General features: G+C 37.0%; 1 protein-coding gene across 1 annotated transcript in view; it reads left to right on the plus strand.

The window, feature by feature from the left end:
* Positions 1-2561: 2561 nt before the first annotated feature.
* LOC117324019 overlaps positions 2562-17006 on the plus strand; it is a 35219-nt gene continuing 20774 nt past the window's right edge. The window contains exons 1-3 of the mRNA XM_033879614.1: positions 2562-2621; positions 8320-8388; positions 10166-10540. Coding sequence (XP_033735505.1) covers positions 10213-10540 — 328 coding nt within the window. The 5' untranslated portion in view covers positions 2562-2621; positions 8320-8388; positions 10166-10212. The remainder of the gene's footprint in view (positions 2622-8319; positions 8389-10165; positions 10541-17006) is intronic.

Below are 17006 nucleotides of genomic sequence, written 5' to 3' on the forward strand. Positions count from 1 at the left end.
CAGGACTGACTTGTGTGTCAATGTCTAATATAACACAGGACTGACTTGTATGTCAATGTCTAATATAACACAGGACTGACTTGTGTGTTAATGTCAAACAACACAGGATTGACTTGTGTGTCGATGTCAAACACAACACAGGACTGACTTGTGTGTCAATGTCAAACACAACACAGGACTGACTTGTATATTGGTGTCCAACACAACACAGGACTGACTTGTGTGTCAATGTCCAACACAACACAGGACTGACTTGTGTGTCAATGTCCAACACAACACAGGACTGACGTGTGTGTCAATGTCAAACATAACACAGGACTGACTTGTGTGTCAATGTCTAATATAACACAGGACTGACTTGTGTGTCAATGTCCAACACAACACAGGACTGATTTGTATATTGGTGTCCTACACAACACAGGACTGACTTGTGTGTCAATGTCCAACACAACACAGGACTGACTTGTGTGTTAATGTCCAACACAACACAGGACTGACTTGTGTGTCAATGTCAAACATAACATAGGACTGACTTGTGTGTCAATGTCTAATATAACACAGGACTGACTTGTGTGTCAATGTCTAATATAACACAGAACTGACTTGTCTGTCAATGTCAAACACAACACAGGACTGACTTGTGTGTCAATGTCCAACACAACACAGGACTGACTTGTATATTGGTGTCCAACACAACACAGGACTGACTTGTGTGTCAATGTCCAACAAAACACAGGACTGACTTGTGTGTCAATGTCTAATATAACACAGGACTGACTTGTGTGTCAATGTCAAACATAACACAGGACTGACTTGTTAGCTCACCTGCCCGAAGCGCAAGTGAGCTTATGCCGTGGCGCTCCGTCCGGCCGTCCGGCCGTCCGGCCGGCGTCAACTTTCCATTCAAGCAACTTCTTCTCAATAACCAAAAGGCCCAGAGACCTAATATTGTGCCTGTAGCATGCTGGGGTGAAGGGCTACCAAGTTTGTTCAAATGAATGACCTTGACTTTCATTCAAGGTCACAGGGGTCAAAAGGCTAAAATCTTTAAACGACTTCTTCTCAATAACCAAGAGTCCCAGGGAGTTGATATTGGGTCTGTAGCATGCTGCGGTAAAGGGCTACCAAGTTTGTTCAAATGAATGACCTTGACTCACATTCAAGGTCACGTCGATCAAGTATGCTTAAATCTTTAAATGACTTTTAGTGAAAAGCCAAAGTGCAGAGAGACATTATATTGGTCCTGTAGCATGCTTTCAAATAACTGCAGGATCCATATATGAAAAGATCACTGCATTGCAGGTGAGCGATTTGGGCCCATTGGGCCCTTGTGTGTCAATGTCTAATATAACACAGGACTGACTTGTATGTCAATGTCTAATATAACACAGGACTGACTTGTGTGTCAATGTCAAACAACGCAGGATTGACTTGTGTGTCAATGTCAAACACAACACAGGACTGACTTGTGTGTCAATGTCAAACACAACACAGGACTGACTTGTGTGTCAATGTTCAACATAACACAGGACTGACTTGTGTGTCAATGTCCAACACATCACAGGACTGACTTGTGTGTCAATGTCCAACACAACACAGGACTGACTTGTGTGTCAATGTCCAACACAACACAGGACTGACTTGTGTGTCAATGCCCAACACAACACAGGACTGACTTGTGTGTCAATGTCCAACACAACACAGGACTGACTTGTGTGTCAATGTCCAACACAACACAGGACTGACTTGTGTGTCAATGTCCAACACAACACAGGACTGACTTGTGTGTCCGTGTCCAACACAACACAGGACTGACTTGTGTGTCAATGTCCAATACAACACAGGACTGACTTGTGTGTCAGTGTCTAATATAACACAGGACTGACTTGTATATTGGTGTCCAACACAACACAGGACTGGCTTGTATATTGGTGTCCAACACAACACAGGACTGACTTAACACAGGACTGACTTGTATATTGGTGTCCAACACAACACAGGACTGACTTGTATATTGGTGTCAAACACAACACAGGACTGACTTGTATATTGGTGTCAAATACAACACAGGCCTGACTTGTATGTCATTGTCAAACACAACATAGAACTGACTTATATAGGCTTAGTCAATAACAATAAGAGACCCATACTAGATAGTTATATATAGGTCTCTGACTGGATGACTTGTATATCAGTATGAAACATAACAAAGAACTGACTTGTATATCAGTGTTAAATGCAATATTGGACTGACTTGTAGCCTAGGCTATGCCATTTGACAGATGTTTCTTGAAAACAGTTAAGCTAATTGGACCACTTTTGTAAAGTGTTATTTCGATATAAAGTGTTGTAATATTTAGCCTATATAGGTGTTGGTCAATGATCTGAGTAAAGAAAATAATATATATAGCCATATGTGTAGTGAACGATCATAAACTCTTCGGCGAAATGGTTCAAATGTTTACAGATTTGCCACTGATAAATACAATCAAAATTTGCAGGGAAGCATCTTTAATAAGCGTACATCCAATCAAAATCCATCTTACATCTGACTTCGACACTGTCGCTATACCGAAGGTGAAGGTCGATTGATCCCAAGAAAAAGTCTACGATCAAGTCTGGTATGTTTGACTGTTAGAAAGTACACGAAACTTGAAAGAGATGAATTGCAATTACAGACATTCTGTCACGTTCTTTTCTGTTCTCTTCTGTTCTGTTTAATCAATCCTAGATCTGGCTTGAACCCCTTGCCGAAACGAAACTAATACTTGGATGTTATTATTGTATATTTTTTCACAATGCAGTTACTGTAGGCCTGCTATTGGATACCCAGCTTTAATACTTGACCATTGAAGTACTGTAGTAGATCTACTCCGACTAGCACTAGACTAAGCCTGGCCTTCGTTGTCATTGTCAACATACATTAGATTATGATCGATCATGGGCATGGATGTTGACAGAAAGAGACTGCATGCTAGCTATATACTGGTAGTGGTAATGTATTAAATATTAAAACGGCTTGACATAGGTAACGAGAATTGTATTGGTCGAAACGGTGTGATACAGAGGATATTTAATGGTTTCCAGTTGAGTGTGACAGAATATACTGTGCCTATATTTTTCACTTGTGCTTCAAACTTGTGAAAAATATCAATATTTTGTCATAGCTGTGTAATATATTGTAACGAAACTGTCACTATGTCGTGTCACGTCAGACCCTCGTGGGTAGCGTCATGTTTAGGGTGTGTCTTCTGACTTCCGGCACAGGATTTAGGCTGTACAGTATTCTAGCTGCTATGCTCAACTAGCAAATGTACAGAACGCCATTTGCTACTAATAACATTTGCTATTAATACGCAGCAAAGCAAAATCTCTGTGTTAAATACTAATATTTACATTTACACTGCAGACCCCCTATATAACTTTACCAAGCCCCCTTGAAGGTTATGAGTCCATAACTTCCAAATCTTTATTATGAGGTCATTATTATAGTGGCGTCATAATTGTCACATCGGCGATAACGAAAGATGGCTGTTGAAAAGACTGTTCCGTCTTTGCATGACGATAATAATTTGTTCATTCATCTTAGGAGCAAAATTCCTGGATATAGTCTTTAAAAAATTGTTGTCAAATGTAAATATAAGCGTTGAGCTGCTTTCATATGGAAGTTATGGGCTGATGAATGCCAACTGGACAAAGGCAAATTTAATGAAGCGCGCTAGCGCTTCATGTTAAAAATTGCCTTTGTCCAGCTGGCATTCATCAGCCCATAACTTCCAACTGAAAGCAGTTCAATGCTTAAATAATACGCAGAGATATCAAATATCTACGTATTATCCCTAGACATTATAACCTTACTGTAACTTAAGAGTTGTTTCCCTTTACCTTATGCTACGATATATAGATCCAATAGACTTGGAACCATAGACTTGAGGAGTAGTAATTTACAGGTTTGTCAATAGGACAAGAATAAAATTCTGAAATGCTTGTGGCCTTTTATACTTTTAGGGTGGCCATGTTTGCAACCAGCTGCAAATTCTTCCAAATATGGTCAGAGATGCAAACATGGATGCGGAAATTAGCCTTTTTTTACACCAACCCGGCCTCAAATTTGGTTAGAAACATCAAAAGGGGACAGCAATCATTATTTTCATAAATGAGGCTTGTGGGACCCCTGGAAACAGAGGGGTGAGGCCCCAAATGGGGAACTTTGGTGAATTTTTGCTTTAAAATGCTGCTGCTTCTTAATGCCTTATTAATTACAACCATATTTAGTATCGAACATCATTGCGGAGGGGCAATCCTAATTGATACAAATGAGGATTGTCAGATCCATGGGGACAGAGGGACATGGCCCAAAAATAGGAACTTGGCTGAAACTTTGCTTTAAGAGGCTGCTCCTCCTTTATCCGAAATAGATAAAAACCAAAGGTGCTGTTGCAGGAATGCTCTAAAACCGCCCACGAAGGAAATCGATCCTTTACCTAATGCGCGGATAGACATATCCATGTGGCATCTGATAGTACATATGAAAACCTTGTTCCGTTCCGAACATGCCAGAACGAGGCCATTTTGTACCAAAGTCGTAAATACTCACAAGCACACTTTATCAAGTATTTATAAGGTCAAAATGTTATTTGTTCGTAAGGAAAATTGTACTAGAATTACATTTATATATCGGGCAACGTAATCGGATATCGATTGTATGAATCTTTTCGTTAGTTTCTGTGAAATTTGACATCAAATATAAAAAATGATATTTCTCATAAAGTTGAATGCACGTTTAAACGGCATTTTGTCTAATTCAAACCCCAAGTACTATCAAATTTTGTCGATAGAAAATATATCTCTATTCATTTGTGTAATCCATGAAAAAAAAATTGCGCTTCAGAATTACTGGATATGCCTCGTTTTTGCAATTTCTATTAGTCAACCCCCCATAAATCTTCATATAGATCAAAGTGTTGAAAGTACTGCATGCTAGTGAAGACATCTCGTCCGGACAAGAAATACGTTGAAATATTATAGGAAACACGATTGGACGAATTCGCCTTCAAGATTTTTGTCAGGATAATGTTAGTCCCTTTACCAATTTTCCTATCTCCATGACTTTGTTGTACAACTAATGTGCTTTGTTCTTGCTCATTCAGCTCAACATGTATTATTTGTGTATTTAGAATTAATATCATATATATATGATTATTATATTCCTTCACAGTTACATTCTAGACACTGTCGATCATTTTTGAAGAGTGACATTGACTCTACGTTGTGTATATCAGAAACATTCAATGTAGTATCTTCCCTACATTCTGGATTATATGTATTAGTGGGCTATTTACTTCATCAGTGGCATAAACTTGGTTGGTCGAAGTGGTTTTCGAGACTGACTATGGACATAGACCCCAAGGTAGAAGAGAACACTGGTGATATGAGCACACATACCAACAGTCCTCTGACCGGTTGGACACGTACAGTAGTAATTCTGTATTGGTGGTTGTTCGGTAACTGAGTACTGGATCCATATGTTGTATTTCGTTTGCGATTTATGACAAGATCGGATTTGACATCGAATCAGGTCAGAAGAGTGTTGGTATGCCATGACTTCAGAATCTCCATCTGCTGTCAAATGTTCTGATATGTGTCCGGGGGCCAACTTCACCTGGTACGTCCCACATGCCAGAGTTTCTAGATATTCTTGGTCAAGACGTGGGAACTCGAGCTGGGCTGCCTCTAGCTTCTGCCATTGGGATTTGGCTCTGCGAGGATGTTGGACTTGTTTAGAAGTGACTTCATCTCCAGAGGCAGAGCAACTTTTTCATCTTCGGCTGCTTTTGTTGATGAAGGCTGATATATGGGTCCACGTAGCCAATTCAGACATGCCGTGACACTTTTCAGAAGACTTTCGAGATTTTTGATGAAGCCAATTCGAGCGTTAGGGAACACAATACTCATAAACTTCACCTAGTTTCGTTTTTTTTTTGACCGCAGTAACTTCTCCGCTGAAACTCATGTTCTTCACTTTTGCCGATATATATATATGTACCATCCAATATTACAGTGACTTTGTTGCCGAAGAATGTTTTTGTGAAAACTGTATTGTGATTCAACGCTTGCGCCCTAGACACGTGATCTGGACCAAGATGTGTGGGAACTACGGTTTGATTTAGAGCATCTGTAACGATCTGGAAAATTCTGCTGACGCTCGATTTGTGAATGCGGAAAAGAGAAGCCAACTGAGTGAAAGATATGTCTGTTTTGAGTTTAACCCAAAACAGCAGAAGGGCATTCTTAGATGACAATGCTTTTGTACAAGTAATATGTTCGGAACATGCATCGTGTATTTGATTGAATTGATTACAATCCCAGCCTGTCCAAGCTTTGCAATCTTCATCATCCATGTTGTCGAAGTTTAATACAAGCGGTGACAAGTTATTGGACATGTTCTATATGATTTTGAGTAAATCGTTGATAACAGCTGGTGACTTGGTGGCTAAGTGATTAACAAGTTCATCCCTCCCTGTCAAAACCGGCTCAATGTCAGGACTGATATCCTTACCAAGAAGATGACTTGAACACACCCTAAAATTCTTAAGCATGTACAGTTTATGTTTGATAAGCAGCTGGTGTCTTGCTTTCTCACTGATGCAGCTAGATCTCTTCATGTTGTAAGTTCGACAAATGCTACATTTTCTGTTCGAAGAAGGGGCATAGTATAAATCATCTACAGAAAGATACCCATCCAGAGTGTCAGATTCGTCAACAGAATCATCATTGTCTACGGAAGCTTTTTTCCGTTCTGGTTCATTGGCATTCTCGGATGCTGGACGTTTCTTGAGGTATCTGAGAAAGCATTTTGGACACATCTTTGCTTCTGTTGATTTAGAAAGTATGACACCTTCAGAAAGGAGAACATCTTTCATCCAGTCCTGAAGTTTTCGCGGATTTTTACCATCGCCAACCTGGTTGTACTTGAACTTAACTTTACATCCCAACCCAACGCAGGAGTTCTCCATTTTCCTATTTGAGACAAAGACAACTTTACTACAGAATAACTGAACTAAATAGAATTGTAAAACGTAACAGCAATTATAACAACACGCCGAGCACCATTCGCGGTGAGTAGTCAAAAGACCAAGTGGCAAAGGGAACTTTTGTGTGGCACACCCCAACGGAGGAGAAGCTTTGAAGAAGTACTGAAGACGAAGATGGTCAAGTGAGAAAAATGATGAATCATACGTAATACGGAACTATACTATAAGTATGTTAAACATAGTAGAACATAATACATTGCCATGGACATTGTATCAAATCATTTTCATAATAAATGAATACGTTGTATTATTGTGTACGACAAGGACCACTTGTATCGCCCGTCCATTTTTTCCACATACATTTTTCAACATTGAATTACTACCCTTATCCAGTGATTCGGCATGACTTTCTTTTGCTATTATACTGAGGGATAGTCAAATATGTTTTTAAAACACTAACATCGATAGTACTCGCATATTATCGTGCCGAGAATTTGCCGCTTGATTTTAAAAATGGTATTTTGAATTTGATGAAAATTTTGAATTTTGGTTTTCTACGTCATCTTGTACTAAACTTATTTGTTTTTTCATGGTCAACTGTTTATCATTTTAAACTACAATGTATGTACAATACCTATTCGTGAGAAAATCTCTCAGTGACAAACAGAAATACCACTTATGGGTCTGTGAAAAACACAGGTATGCTTGTAAACGAAAAAGTGAAGTAGATGGCGCTATGGGCGTGCTTATGGGTCAAGTGGAAGATAACATCTTGTTCCATATGTATTTTTCATAGCTTTACTGGAAAATATAGTCGATTTCAAGAAATCGCTGTGGGCGGTTCTGCAACAGCACCTTTGATCTGAAACATAACTGGCTGCTTATATTATAGATAATTACAGAAAACACATGCATGTCATGACTTGTTAACAGACTGATAAGTTTGTTCATTGGAGTGATGACTTACCTTCAAGGCACACTGGTCAAATGTGTTAAATTTAGTTTACTCTGCCAATGGCCAAGGAAAGTATAAAGAGAATTATAGCCAAACTTCGGGGAGGTCTTAATGATGGGATATATTTGCCTAACAATAATATTGAAGAAAAAGTGAAAATGAATGAATGAATGAATGAATGAGCGAACAAACAAACATATTAAAACATCAAATGGCGCTATCTATCAAGCCATATGTAAGTTTAATACTTTATATAGAAAAGAGTTCAGCAATGATTGATAATCAGCTCAAATTATTTCATTTTCTTTTGTTTCGTTTCTTTTTCTGTAGCTGAGAATCCACCTAAAATGCAACATTAGAAATGATACTGAAAATGATTTGCTGACATCAAAATTTCTGGTAAGTTAAATGAAAAAGTGCACAAGATGATCATGCAACATATGTCTCAAGTTAAGGATACTTGTTAACACTAATAATCATAGCTCCATAGCTCATCAGTCTTTAGGGCAGTTTTATTTTGACTTGGTGTCAATTTGACACATCAGGTGTTCAGAACCATTACCATGGAAACAAATTAATGGATGCTTTTGATTGGTATAATGAGATATTGTCTGATTAATCTGAAAATTGATAAATGACGATATATAAGTTTTGAATAGCAATGACAATGGAACTGTTTTCAAAAACATCCAAGGTAATTTGGTTGCCATGGTTACCAAATGAAATCTGCAATTAGATCTTATCTTGAATTTTCCTTATAAACTTCTGAATCAGATTGAATGAAACTTAACAGGAATATTACAGACCATATTTAAATGTGCATGCAGGTGTTTTTTTATGGAACTTGTGGTTGCCATAATAGAATCATTAAAATATAATTGAAACATCATATTCCAGATCTGTTGCAAAATATAGGCTTCTTGTTTTCAAAATTAAAATTTTGTCTATTTAAGGTGAAAACTAATATCAGATTGCTGTTTTGAGTGATGGCTAATGTAATGGTACTATTTTCCAAAGCATTGTTTTAGTTTGGTTGCCATGGTAACCAATAGAAGCCTTGTATTTTGATAAATCTTGCCCAGGCTACTCTTGTTGTGATTCAATTATAAAGTAACTATGCAGAAATGTTATTAAGAAACATATGAGATATGCATGCATCAAGTTTTGTGGAAATTTTGTTTGCCAATGTACCGGTAATCTGGTTACTATACCCCAAGTTTTGGTATAAAGGTTTATAGCTCATGCAGTACTTAGATAAATTTTGTTCAATTTGGGTAAAATCATGTAAGGACAGTGATTAAGAAAAAGAAGAGTTTTAATATAATTTTGTTCACGCTGTTACTTTCCCCCTAAAAATTTGTGAAGTGTTCACCGATTTTGATAGTCTAATATGGCCAACCATTTGGGTTTATTAATAATTAATATCTTATTTAAATTAGAGATCTCTGTTTATTGACAAAATACTGATATCAGTACTTAACATAATGATGTCTATTAGAATTAGAGATATCTGTATTTAAAAAAAAGGTACCTCTATTTTAGATACAGATATATATACATGTATCTCTAATTATTAAATAAATAGAGATATCTTTGTTTTAATAGAGACATCGAGATACAGATACCTGAATTAGATAAAAACCCAAACAGAATTAAATAGCCTAAAGGATAAGTTGTTTGATTTTCATGGATTCATTTCATCTTCACTATCAATTGCTGATATATATATTATAACTTAAAATATGATAGTTCCTACTCCTCACCAGTCTTATACAATTGTAGGTAGTAGAGACATAATTATATAAAGTAGTCGGCCATTGGCTTACAGTTCTAGTTCTGATGAGGTTTAACCAAGCTTTGTAAAATGTTTTTGAAGCTTGAGATCTACTCTTGTTAAATTCTGTCAATCACAGATGGTTTTGGAATTTTACCACCACACACTAAGGGACATACTGTCTCCACCCCTGTCGTGAATATTTCAAATATTTTTCCAAAAAATGTACATGTATTACAAATGATTAGGAGAACGATCTTCAGATAATTTATTGAGATTTAATTTTCCTCCCATCTTCTAATGCTATAAATACAAGTATCTTAAATGATACATAAATCCTTAATTATATAAGCTTCTTATTATAGAATTAATAATATATATGAATTTGAACACCTGTTGCAGAATGTGTGGACTAAAGTTGCCGGGTCTGGGAGGAACCCTGAGAGTTGATGATGAATTTAAACAAGCAACCATTGTTTCCAGAAGAGGAGGAGATATTGCCGGATAACAATTTTGAATGTGGATCATCCCCTTCACACGTAGCCCAGCATTTGAGGACATCTACTGACAAGTTTATGTTAACAGGATCTACAAAATCAACCAGAAATTCTCACACAACCCTAAATGGAGGTCAACAAAAGTTTGCGTTCAACAAGCAAGAAATGTTTCGTCACTTTGATGATCAAGGACAAAATGCTAAGTCTGAATCTTCAGATTCTGAAAGAAATGATGATTCTCAACCAGGACCAAGTAGTGGGCAACAAAATGTTCAATCTGGTAAGTAATTTTATGTCAGTGTAAATCAGTATATTTTTATTGTGTTGATGTTCAAAGAGAGTGACCATCTGGAATTCAAATGTTGTATCAATGTCATGAATTATTGTTATAAACATGGCTGAGGGATGCTTCAGTGAAACATCACAAAATCTCTTTTGTGAAGGATTCTCCATATTAATCTAATCAAAATCCTTCATTTATATCCCCTGTTGAGCCCCACACCACTTACATAAGCTGTTACAGTTATCTTTATTTAACACTTAATCTACTCTATACTAACTATAAAGGGTGATTTCTTGTCAAAGTCTGCTCAGCTGCACCAAAACAGTAGTGTTATTTATTCTGCTGGATTCTGTTCCATTATATTAATTGTCTATCTATATTCGATAACGATTTTTGATTTTATTAATCCTCTTGAATGAATATACATGTAGTGAAGTAAAGCAGTAGGGCTTGCAATTAGAACATAGCTATATAGAAGCTGGGTCTATGATTTACATGTATGTGTCATTTCAGATACCCATCATCACTTTAATCTGAAAAATCTTATCACTATCTATACCTGGTACATCTCCTGGAAGGAAAGTCATATGACAATCTAGAAAATCTTATCCGTATCTATACCTGGTACTGTACTTCTCCTGGAGGGAAAGTCATATGACAATCTAGAAAATCTTATCACAATCTATATACCTGGTACTGTACATCTCCTGGAGGGAAAGCCATATGACAATCTAGAAAATCTTATCACAATCTATACCTGGTACTGTACTTCTCATGGAGGGAAAGTCATATGACAATCTAGAAAATCTTATCGCAATCTATATATACCTGGTACTGTACATCTCCTGGAGGGAAAGTCATATGACAATCTAGAAAATCTTATCGCAATCTATACCTGGTACTGTACATTTGTACTTCTCCTGGAGGGAAAGTCATATGACAATCTAGAAAATCTTATCACAATCTATACCTGGTACTGTACTTCTCATGGAGGGAAAGTCATATGACAATCTAGAAAATCTTATCACAATCTATATACCTGGTACTGTACTTCTCCTGGAGGGAAAGTCATATGACAATCTAGAAAATCTTATCACAATCTATATACCTGGTACTGTACATCTCCTGGAGGGAAAGTCATATGACAATCTAGAAAATCTTATCACAATCTATACCTGGTACTGTACTTCTCCTGGAGGAAAAGTCATATGACAATCTAGAAAATCTTATCACTATCTATACCTGGTACTGTACATCTGGAGGGAAAGCCATATGACAATCTAGAAAATCTTATCACTATCTATACCTGGTACTGTACATCTGGAGGGAAAGTCATATGACAATCTAGAAAATCTTATCACAATCTATACCTGGTACTGTACATCTCCTGGAGGAAAAGTCATATGACAATCTAGAAAATCTTATCGCTATCTATACCTGGTACTGTACTTCTCCTGGAGGGAAAGTCATATGACAATCTAGAAAATCTTATCACTATCTATACCTGGTACTGTACATCTGGAGGGAAAGCCATATGACAATCTAGAAAATCTTATCACTATCTATACCTGGTACTGTACTTCTCCTGGAGGGAAAGTCATATGACAATCTAGAAAATCTTATCCGTATCTATACCTGGTACTGTACTTCTCCTGGAGGGAAAGTCATATGACAATCTAGAAAATCTTATCACAATCTATATACCTGGTACTGTACATCTCCTGGAGGGAAAGCCATATGACAATCTAGAAAATCTTATCACAATCTATACCTGGTACTGTACTTCTCATGGAGGGAAAGTCATATGACAATCTAGAAAATCTTATCGCAATCTATATATACCTGGTACTGTACATCTCCTGGAGGGAAAGTCATATGACAATCTAGAAAATCTTATCGCAATCTATACCTGGTACTGTACATTTGTACTTCTCCTGGAGGGAAAGTCATATGACAATCTAGAAAATCTTATCACAATCTATACCTGGTACTGTACTTCTCATGGAGGGAAAGTCATATGACAATCTAGAAAATCTTATCACAATCTATATACCTGGTACTGTACTTCTCCTGGAGGGAAAGTCATATGACAATCTAGAAAATCTTATCACAATCTATATACCTGGTACTGTACATCTCCTGGAGGGAAAGTCATATGACAATCTAGAAAATCTTATCACAATCTATACCTGGTACTGTACTTCTCCTGGAGGAAAAGTCATATGACAATCTAGAAAATCTTATCACTATCTATACCTGGTACTGTACATCTGGAGGGAAAGCCATATGACAATCTAGAAAATCTTATCACTATCTATACCTGGTACTGTACATCTGGAGGGAAAGTCATATGACAATCTAGAAAATCTTATCACAATCTATACCTGGTACTGTACATCTCCTGGAGGAAAAGTCATATGACAATCTAGAAAATCTTATCACTATCTATACCTGGTACTGTACTTCTCCTGGAGGGAAAGTCATATGACAATCTAGAAAATCTTATCACTATCTATACCTGGTACTGTACATCTGGAGGGAAAGCCATATGACAATCTAGAAAATCTTATCACTATCTATACCTGGTACTGTACTTCTCCTGGAGGGAAAGTCATATGACAATCTAGAAAATCTTATCACAATCTATACCTGGTACATCTCCTGGAGGGAAAGTCATATGACAATCTAGAAAATCTTATCACTATCTATACCTGGTACTGTACATCTGGAGGGAAAGCCATATGACAATCTAGAAAATCTTATCACTATCTATACCTGGTACTGTACTTCTCCTGGAGGGAAAGTCATATGACAATCTAGAAAATCTTATCACAATCTATACCTGGTACTGTACTTCTGGAGGGAAAGCCATATGACAATCTAGAAAATCTTATCACTATCTATACCTGGTACTGTACATCTGGAGGGAAAGCCATATGACAATCTAGAAAATCTTATCACTATCTATACCTGGTACTGTACATCTGGAAGGAAAGTCATATGACAATCTAGAAAATCTTATCACAATCTATACCTGGTACTGTACTTCTCCTGGAGGGAAAGTCGTATGACAATCTAGAAAATCTTATCACAATCTATACCTGGTACTGTACTTCTGGAGGGAAAGCCATATGACAATCTAGAGAATCTTATCACTATCTATACCTGGTACTGTACATCTGGAGGGAAAGTCGTATGACAATCTAGAAATCTTATCACAATCTATACCTGGTACTGTACATCTGGAGGGAAAGTCATATGACAATCTAGAAAATCTTATCACAATCTATACCTGGTACTGTACTTCTGGAGGGAAAGCCATATGACAATCTAGAGAATCTTATCACTATCTATACCTGGTACTGTACATCTGGAGGGAAAGTCATATGACAATCTAGAAAATCTTATCACAATCTATACCTGGTACTGTACTTCTCCTGGAGGGAAAGTCATATGACAATCTAGAAAATCTTATCACTATCTATACCTGGTACTGTACTTCTCCTGGAGGGAAAGTCATATGACAATCTAGAAAATCTTATCACTATCTATACCTGGTACTGTACTTCTCCTGGAGGGAAAGTCATATGACAATCTAGAAAATCTTATCACAATCTATACCTGGTACTGTACATCTCCTGGACGGAAAGTCATATGACAATCTAGAAAATCTTATCACTATCTATACCTGGTACTGTACTTCTCCTGGAGGGAAAGTCATATGACAATCTAGAAAATCTTATCACAATCTATACCTTGTACTGTACATCTCCTGGAGGGAAAGTCATATGACAATCTAGAAAATCTTATCACTATCTATACCTGGTACTGTACATCTGGAGGGAAAGTCATATGACAATCTAGAAAATCTTATCACTATCTATACCTGGTACTGTACATCTGGAGAGAAAGTCATATGACAATCTAGAAAATCTTATCACAATCTATATACCTGGTACTGTACATCTCCTGGAGGGAAAGTCATATGACAATCTAGAAAATCTTATCACAATCTATACCTGGTACTGTACTTCTCCTGGAGGAAAAGTCATATGACAATCTAGAAAATCTTATCACAATCTATACCTGGTACATCTCCTGGAGGGAAAGTCATATGACAATCTAGAAAATCTTATCACTATCTATACCTGGTACTGTACATCTGCTGGAGGGAAAGTCATATGACAATCTAGAAAATCTTACCACAATCTATACCTGGTACTGTACATTTGTACTTCTCCTGGAGGGAAAGTCATATGACAATCTAGAAAATCTTATCACAATTTATACCTGGTACATCTCCTGGAGAGAAAGTCATATGACAATCTAGAAAATCTTATCACAATCTATACCTGGTACTGTACTTCTCCTGGAGGGAAAGTCATATGACAATCTAGAAAATCTTATCACAATCTATATACCTGGTACTGTACATCTCCTGGAGGGAAAGTCATATGACAATCTAGAAAATCTTATCACTATCTATACCTGGTACTGTACATCTGGAGGGAAAGTCATATGACAATCTAGAAAATCTTATCACAATCTATACCTGGTACTGTACATCTGGAGGGAAAGCCATATGACAATCTAGAAAATCTTATCACTATCTATACCTGGTACATCTCCTGGAGGGAAAGTCATATGACAATCTAGAAAATCTTATCACAATCTATACCTGGTACTGTACATCTCCTGGAGGGAAAGTCATATGACAATCTAGAAAATCTTATCACTATCTATACCTGGTACTGTACTTCTCCTGGAGGGAAAGTCATATGACAATCTAGAAAATCTTATCACAATCTATACCTGGTACTGTACATCTCCTGGAGGGAAAGTCATATGACAATCTAGAAAATCTTATCACTATCTATACCTGGTACTGTACATCTGGAGGGAAAGTCATATGACAATCTAGAAAATCTTATCACTATCTATACCTGGTACTGTACATCTGGAGGGAAAGTCATATGACAATCTAGAAAATCTTATCACAATCTATATACCTGGTACTGTACATCTCCTGGAGGGAAAGTCATATGACAATCTAGAAAATCTTATCACAATCTATACCTGGTACTGTACTTCTCCTGGAGGAAAAGTCATATGACAATCTAGAAAATCTTATCACAATCTATACCTGGTACATCTCCTGGAGGGAAAGTCATATGACAATCTAGAAAATCTTATCACTATCTATACCTGGTACTGTACATCTGGAGGGAAAGCCATATGACAATCTAGAAAATCTTATCACTATCTATACCTGGTACTGTACATCTGCTGGAGGGAAAGTCATATGACAATCTAGAAAATCTTACCACAATCTATACCTGGTACTGTACATTTGTACTTCTCCTGGAGGGAAAGTCATATGACAATCTAGAAAATCTTATCACAATTTATACCTGGTACATCTCCTGGAGAGAAAGTCATATGACAATCTAGAAAATCTTATCACAATCTATATACCTGGTACTGTACATCTCCTGGAGGGAAAGTCATATGACAATCTAGAAAATCTTATCACAATCTATACCTGGTACTGTACTTCTCCTGGAGGAAAAGTCATATGACAATCTAGAAAATCTTATCACAATCTATACCTGGTACATCTCCTGGAGGGAAAGTCATATGACAATCTAGAAAATCTTATCACTATCTATACCTGGTACTGTACATCTGGAGGGAAAGCCATATGACAATCTAGAAAATCTTATCACTATCTATACCTGGTACTGTACATCTGCTGGAGGGAAAGTCATATGACAATCTAGAAAATCTTACCACAATCTATACCTGGTACTGTACATTTGTACTTCTCCTGGAGGGAAAGTCATATGACAATCTAGAAAATCTTATCACAATTTATACCTGGTACATCTCCTGGAGAGAAAGTCATATGACAATCTAGAAAATCTTATCACAATCTATACCTGGTACTGTACTTCTCCTGGAGGGATAGTCATATGACAATCTAGAAAATCTTATCACAATCTATATACCTGGTACTGTACATCTCCTGGAGGGAAAGTCATATGACAATCTAGAAAATCTTATCACTATCTATACCTGGTACTGTACATCTGGAGGGAAAGTCATATGACAATCTAGAAAATCTTATCACAATCTATACCTGGTACTGTACATCTGGAGGGAAAGCCATATGACAATCTAGAAAATCTTATCACTATCTATACCTGGTACATCTCCTGGAGGGAAAGTCATATGACAATCTAGAAAATCTTATCACAATCTATACCTGGTACTGTACATCTCCTGGAGGGAAAGTCATATGACAATCTAGAAAATCTTATCACTATCTATACCTGGTACTGTACTTCTCCTGGAGGGAAAGTCATATGACAATCTAGAAAATCTTATCACAATCTATACCTGGTACTGTACATCTCCTGGAGGGAAAGTCATATGACAATCTAGAAAATCTTATCACAATCTA

This window comes from Pecten maximus, chromosome 3 (assembly GCF_902652985.1).
Source record: "Pecten maximus chromosome 3, xPecMax1.1, whole genome shotgun sequence".
Lineage (NCBI taxonomy): Eukaryota > Metazoa > Mollusca > Bivalvia > Pectinida > Pectinidae > Pecten > Pecten maximus.